Source organism: Vicugna pacos, chromosome 4, assembly GCF_048564905.1.
Source record: "Vicugna pacos chromosome 4, VicPac4, whole genome shotgun sequence".
In the NCBI taxonomy this organism is placed as follows: domain Eukaryota; kingdom Metazoa; phylum Chordata; class Mammalia; order Artiodactyla; family Camelidae; genus Vicugna; species Vicugna pacos.
Window position 1 is genome coordinate 57,173,319 of NC_132990.1, and position 7,064 is coordinate 57,180,382.

Here is a 7,064-nt window from a genome sequence, read left to right on the forward strand (position 1 = left end):
GGTTAGAAAAAGTTAATGCAAGTGATGTTTCCTCGTGATGTTAGAAAAATTTGAATACATTTAAAATGTCAATATTTTATGAATGATGTATCTTCTACTTGAGATAACAGACACTTAGTAAATATGTTGTTAACAACCTTCTGATAAACACTTTTCATACACAAACCTTGTGCCAGAAGGCTCTGTATAGGAAGAAGGTTGGATTCCAAGAGCAACAACCACAATTCAATACAAAGAGAAATTTATGAGAATACAGGCTTTTTTGTTTAAATAGCTTTAATTGCTTTTTAAAAATAAAGCCTAAATATTTGCACCTGTACTCCTTTTTAAAAGTTTCTCCATTTAAAATAGAAACTCATTTTAGAATATTTTGAAAACTAGAACATTTAAATCTGAGAAAACCAGAATTGACATTTTGGTGTTTCCTTCTAGTCTTTTCTCTTAATTTTCGATTTGCTTCTCTCTCTCCTTCAAGGCACACACATTTCAACTTACACAATTGGAATCATACTGTTCATAGTCGTATATCCTGCTTTTTCCACTTAACATACCATGAGTATTTTTCCATGTCATTAAATATGCTTTGAATACGTCCTTGGCCACATGAAATTCCACCCTACTGATGCACCTGTTTTCTTTTAAGCTAAGACACATGCCACGTTTTCCAGTCGTGCTAGACTCTTAAAAGCCAAGGGAAATACTTTGTGTTGATCCACCATGAGCCTCTGATGAATTTCTGTTTTTCATTCCATTTATAAAATGTACCCACAGTGCAAACACCTCTGAACACTAGGTATAATGGAGAGTTAATAAGCACTCTAACGAAAATGCCAGTCAGCTTCTGTCCGCTTGACAATATTAATTAGTCTCCCACATCGCCATTACAAACGTGTGGTGTCAACAAGTGTCACAATGCTTTTTCTATTATGAAGTTCAGATTCTCCAGTATCCGCTGCCAAAAAGTATCAGTGCAGTTTTAAGCTTTAATAACTTGAGAAATACGTTACCAACGTACAGAAGCACCATTTAAACTTTAAATTGACTTTACACTCAGTTTGGTGACTGAATCATTCTTGCCTAGGTTCAACCTTCTGAAACAATGGAGCTGGTTACCTTTAGACCGATGGAGTTTTCAATATCTACTAGAAACTGGGGTTCTGCCCTCTTTTAAGGCTGTAACTAAAAGTCATGTATCTGTTACACAAACGAAGCATAAATGAATCCTTTAATCCTCAGGAGGGCACTGTGGAACTATGTTCCCCGGGTTGTCTGCTATGGGAAGTTTCTTTTGTTACACAAATTGTTCTAAGTGCAAGGCGAGGCCAGAGTTTTATATTTTCATTGAATTTTAAAGACAAACCATGAAGATCTTTTAAAATGTGAAACTGGAATGTGTATGTTTATTTCATGACTACGCTCGTATTAAACTGAGCAAATCAAAGACTGATTGAGCTGTTTCTACCTGGAAATTCATATTCAGATAAGGAAACTGCTTTCATGTACTTTTTCACATACATTCGGAAGAGCAACCTGAACCAGGTAAGTTTAATTCGATGATCTCAAGCACTCTCATAAAGCTAAAGCAGTCTTTAAAAAGTTTTTTATTCTGTTGAGATAAAGCTGGCTTTTTTAGTATGCTTTTCACATGCCTACCCACTTGGTTTAAACTGAAGTGTCTGTTATGTGCTCTTCCCAGGGAAAAACAACACAAAACAAAAACGTTCAGATAAAATATTATAGGTTTATTTAAAACTTAATTCTCACCTTGAGTATGCAAAATACAAACTCCACAAAATGTTCATTTTTTTACTTTGTAGTTTACAAATATACAAAATAGAAGTTTGCTTAAATTTATATTACATATTTATTAAGGCAAGGAACTATATAGAAAAAAACATTTGTTCTGCTTAAGGCATACTTGGGAATAAACCATTGTACAAATTATTGCACATCTGAAACCACAGTGCATAACAGACTGTCTGCATAAAAAGGTTAAAGTAAACCAGGTGTATTTACCTGACTTAGGTCATAAATGTAGATCGGAAGACAAAAATAGATTTTCCTTGTCAAAGTATGCAGCAGTTTGAGAACTTTGGCCTCATTTGGTACCTTTAGAACCAAGACTCACCGAGCACCATCATTTAGGCTATTAAAACACATTTTCTGTACCTGAATTTCTTCCTCTTCCTCTAAGATTGTAAAAATGGCTTTTAGAAGGCAAAGAGAATACAAGGTGATCTTTATGCTTATATTGCATCGAAACAATTCAAGGGATTCTGGCCTCCCCCCCAACCCCCGCAACTCATGGATCTAATTTATACCCTGATATCCACAACTTCCAGTCACCCCCTTGGCATTTTGTAAGTCCAGGAATATATATTCAAGTTGGATTTAGGATTGGAATGATAGAAGATCCAGTCACAGACCCCATCTGTTCTTTGATTTGTCTTTTGGTGTCCTCATGTCTCCTGATTATCCATCCACAAGTTGACTCCTTGGGAACTTGACCGTGATTGTAGTGCTTTCCAGCTGGGTTTCTCCCCTCACCGGGAAAACAGTGTGAAAGGTAACAAATACTGAACTCTCTTCTGGCAGTGTGGGTCACATCCACTGTTTGGGGACTTTAAAAGTGCCTCTTCATGTGTAAGGCGAGATGGTCCGACCTTGAAAACGCCCGGTCGCACTTCTGGCACTGGAAGGGGCGGTGCCCGGTGTGTTTGCGGTAGTGCCTGGTCAGTTCATCTGAGCGGGCAAACTTCCATCCACAGCCATCCCAGTCACAGTGGTAAGGTTTCTCACCTGGAAAAGGAAAAATAAAGCCGTTGGAAGCCGTTGCTAAATAACAAAGAGTTGGCCATTTAAAAAAAACGGGAGGCCTAAATCAACCCCCAGGACCCCACTCTAAAGGATCCAGGAACATCTTTATACCTCCAAAGGCCATATTAAATTCCAGATCGTAAAGAGGAATACATTATTCTTTCCGTTTTTTTCTTACGGCAAGTTAAATAATTAAGCACAGGAAACACAAATACCACCTAAATCTACACGGGGCTACCATTTTCATTCTTTCGAGCTAAGGTATCACAGTCGTGGAAATGAATTTAGAAACCGTGGCTGCTAGTGTGTCTCTCCGGTCCCAAGCCAAGCAATAATATCCTATCCCCAAACAACTGGTTCTAAAAAGCCACAAGGGGCTACTTTTCCTGTACCCACATTTCTGTTAGTTTAATGAGTGCCATCCCTTAGTGACCTTATGTACCTTCTTATGTCCACAAAGAAATTCCCTGCAGTGATGATCTTAAACCAGAATCTAAGCAATCCTAACCATTACATCCTTGAGATTTAAATAACATTTAAATAAAACCTGTTAAGACTAGAAGGAGAGGGGAGAGAATCTGGGAAGGAAACAACCAATACAGTCTAGAAAATTAAATTTTAAAAACCTGTCGTGCTTTTGCACTGGAAAGTATAATTTCTTGATTACAAGGGCAATGCTCTGCTCAAGCTAGAAGAGGCCCATATGCAGCCCGGGAATCTCCCTGCCTTTCAAAGGCCCAACAAAACTGCACATTCAAGCACTGATACCATCCGCCAAGCAAAAGGCTCCTGGGCAAAACAGTAGGCGCCGGTTTGCTGTTCTCTCCTGTGATCCAGGAGATGGAGGAGATAGTCTGCGCCCCACATCCCAAGGGAGGCCCTGAGGAGCGTCCATACTTAGCCGATGAGGCTGGACACCAACCCCCCCTCCACCCCCTGGCGGCTAGTCCTCCTACCTGTGTGGGTTCGCAGGTGTGCCTTGAGATGAGAACTCTTCGTGTAGGTTTTGCCACAGCCTGCATAATCACAAGTGTGAGTGGCCGTCCTTTTCCGGGGCCACGACCTTCTCCCCCTCTTTGGCTTGGGCTCCTCCGGCATGCAGGAACCGGGTGGCATGAGCTCTAGGGGTGAAGAAGGTGGGGTCAGCATCATTCCGTGAGCCCCTAAGGGCCACTACACGCAGGGCTCCCCAGCCCGAACTATGAATCCCCGGGACTGACCTTGGTAATGGAGCGGCGGGACCTGCGGCTGCATCTGGTCGGGCAGGAAGGGTGGGTAGTTGGGCCCGGGGTGGGGATGGAAACCCGGGGGGAGCGGCAGGGCAGGATGACAGTCCCTGCTGCTCAGCAGTTCCTCGGCACCTAGGGTGGGGGTAGTCCTGCTGGGGAGCTGCCGCCCCAGGGGAAAGTCGTGAGCAGGCGGCCGGTGGCCATTGCTGAGAGGGGGTCCAGTGCCCAAGTGGGCTTCTAGGGGCCGACCGACGGTGCACGAGGAGACAGCCTCCTGCTTGATCTTGGGGCACATGCGCGGCGGCCCGCCGCTGTAGGGCGCCACCACCACCGGGTGGCTGCCGTCCGGGCTGCCTTTGCCAACACTGATGACGGACGGGCTGCCGTACTCGCTGCCAGGGGCACTCAGAGAAGCCTTCAACACAAACTTGCCCATCAGCCCGCCACCTGGCGGCTGCGGCTGCTGCGGCGGAATGTACACTGGGTCCAATTCGGGCCTCAGGAGCTCGGCCACGAAGCCGCCTGAGGGGCTCACGTCGTTGATGTCCGCCAGGTTGAAGGGAGCTGTGGGAGGAGGTGCAGATTCCCGACCATAGAGCAGGCTGCCGCCCGTGCTGCCCGGCGCCACGCCCGGGTCGCCCCCGGCCCGGATTGGATAGCTGAAGCTGCAGGTGGAGGGCACACTGGCAGGACCGCTGCTCGACGGGGAAGACGAGGATGAGGCTGATGCCGATGAGGACACAGTGGCGGCCACTGACTCCTGATGGGACAGCGAGTTGGAGAGAATAAAGTCCAGGTCCAGGAGATCATTGAACTCCTCCGTCTCCCTCCGGGGTAGGAGCGCCGGGTTGCTGCCGCTGCAAGCCGCACCGACTCCGCCGCTCTCCAGGTCGGTAGCCACGGTCGCTGCCGCCAGGTCGTAGGGGCGGCCGGGAAGCACCGGGGGAAGTCGCTTCATGTGGGAGAGCTCCTCCCGCCAGCGCTGCGGGGACACGACGCGAGAGACCGTCAGTGCTGTCCAAGACTGTCCCCCGACCTAGTGGGCCCGCCGCGCCAACACCGCCCAGACACGCGGACCCGGCGGGCAGGAAGCGCCCGGGGACCGTGGGTGCCGGTGCCGCAAGCTCGATCCACAGCCGGACCGGAGAAGAGGCGGTGCGTCGATATGGAGAATGTTATGTTGTGTCTGCCCGGTTGCGTGTGAGCGAGCGCCATAACTCGCCAGCCCGGGTCCCTCCCCCGACAGATCCCGGGGACGCTCCCGCCGCCCCCGGAATTGGGACACTGAGGCTCTCCCTGTCTGCCCCTGCCATGGGGACGCCTACGCGCCAAGCTCTCTCTATCCCAGTGTCTGCGGACACAGACACCTCCCGCCCGGTGGCCCGAACGCCCGCCCTGCCGCTTGCGCGCTCCGGGACGTGTGCGGACCCGGTGTGCGCCCCCGGCGGCTCCACAGCGTCCGGACCACACGCATGTACAGCTGAGCCAAGGGCGCGGAAGCCATCCTGGGAAGGCTGCGGAGCCCGTGAGGCGGCCACTCCTTCCCCTGGCCCGGCGGTTCTTGACGGCTCTAGGGCTCCGCCCGTCCGCACCCCACCCACAGAAGCCCACCGGAGGTTTCCGACGGCCCGGGGTAACACTCACATTATTCGGGGCACCTGCTGGACGCAGTGTCTTCTCCCTTCCCGCCGGGCCGGACGCGAACGTGGAGAAGGACGGGAGCAGTGCGTCGCTGACAGCCATGTCAGACTCGCCAGGTGGCTGCCTGCGGGCCGGGTAGGGAGCAGAGGCAGGAGTTAGGGGGCCACTCTCGACCGCCGCTCCGGCGCGTCCCACCGGCCCTCAGCCCTCCCTGCGCCCGGCGCCGCACCTACCTCATTAATGTGGGGGCCGAAAAGGTCCTCGGGAGTCCGAAGCAGTGGGGGTATCCGAACCCCAAAGTCAACGAAGAGGAAAAAAACTTAGAAACGAAGCCAAAACCAAAACCCCAAATTGCCCGAAATCCTTCTTCTTTGGATTAAATATAAGAGGGGGATGACTTTTTTAAAAAGTTCCTTTGTATACAAAAGTTCTTAGAAAAGTTGTAAACTCATAAAAATAGTCAGCAAGGCGAGTAAGTAGGTCCGGTGGCCAGGCTGCGCTCTCTTCGACTCAGCAGCGTCCCCCACCGCTGTCGAGGTCGCCGCGGCTATCGCCGTGGGCGCTGGGGCTGTGGCCGGGGTGGCGGGCGGGCGGCGCCGCCAGGTGAGACTGGCCGCGGTGGCGCGGATCTGCGGACTGGGCGGCGGCGCGGGGCGCGGAGTCCGGGGGGCTGCGCGGGGCGCGCGCGGCCATGGGCGCTGGCCGCGGGCGGGTGGCTGGGTGGGTGGGGGGCCGGAGGGGCGGGGAGGGGCACTTGGCGGCTCCCGGTGCCGCCGCCGCCCGCCACCGCCTCTGCTCCCCGCGCGCCCGCAGCCGCGCTCGCTCTCTCGGGCCGGGGAACTGCCGGCGGCCGCCGCGCGCTCCTTACTTATAACTTCTTGGCTCCCGCCCTTCCCCCGCCTCCTACCCGCTGTGCAAGGGGGCCCGCCGCCAGGCCCCGCCCCCTCCCTTTCTTCTCCCCTCCCTTCACGGCCCCCCGCGCGTTGCCATGGCAGCTAAATAAACAAACTCGGCGCACGTGGGGGCGGGGAAGAGGGAGGGGCGCGGGCGGGGCCCGGCGGGCCGTGACGCCAGCCCGGCAGCTGGCGGGCAGGAGCGGCGCTGACGCCGGCGGCGGTGGCGGCTGCGGCCCTGGCGCGGGGTATGGGACGCAGGTCCGGTCGTCGCGCGACCAAGACAGTTGGCGTCGCCACGGGCCGCTCCCTGGGGTCGGAGCCCGCGGCGGAGAAAGCTGGTGGGGGGAGAGGGGGATGGTAACGCGCCCCGCCCCCGCCCTGCTGCGCGCTCGCCGCGCAGCCTGCGCACTAGAGAGGAGCGCGATTATCCGCGTGACTCATCCAGCCTTGTCCCTCTCACACGCACGCAGGAGCCCGGCTC

At 52.7% G+C, this 7,064-nt stretch overlaps 1 protein-coding gene across 1 annotated transcript; it reads right to left on the reverse strand.

Moving 5' to 3' along the window:
* Positions 1 to 1,721: 1,721 nt before the first annotated feature.
* On the reverse strand, positions 1,722 to 6,533 carry KLF4 (KLF transcription factor 4). The gene is made up of 5 exons (XM_006213381.2): positions 5,921 to 6,533; positions 5,691 to 5,811; positions 4,038 to 5,028; positions 3,774 to 3,938; positions 1,722 to 2,799 (listed from the first exon to the last, which is right to left on the reverse strand). The coding sequence occupies exons 1-5, from the start codon at positions 5,923 to 5,925 to the stop codon at positions 2,624 to 2,626; spliced, it is 1,458 nt and encodes a 485-aa protein (XP_006213443.1). The 5' UTR covers positions 5,926 to 6,533; the 3' UTR covers positions 1,722 to 2,623.
* Between the last annotated feature and the right edge of the window lie 531 nt (positions 6,534 to 7,064).

Bases quoted from the DNA above. Each gene is read 5' to 3' on its own strand.
- KLF4 (XM_006213381.2), bottom strand. The intron at 5,029-5,690 runs GTGAGTGTTACC...GTGTCCCCGCAG, and splicing joins CAGCAGGTGCCCCGAATAAT to CGCTGGCGGGAGGAGCTCTC. The intron at 3,939-4,037 runs GTCAGTCCCGGG...CTTCACCCCTAG, and splicing joins CCCGCCGCTCCATTACCAAG to AGCTCATGCCACCCGGTTCC.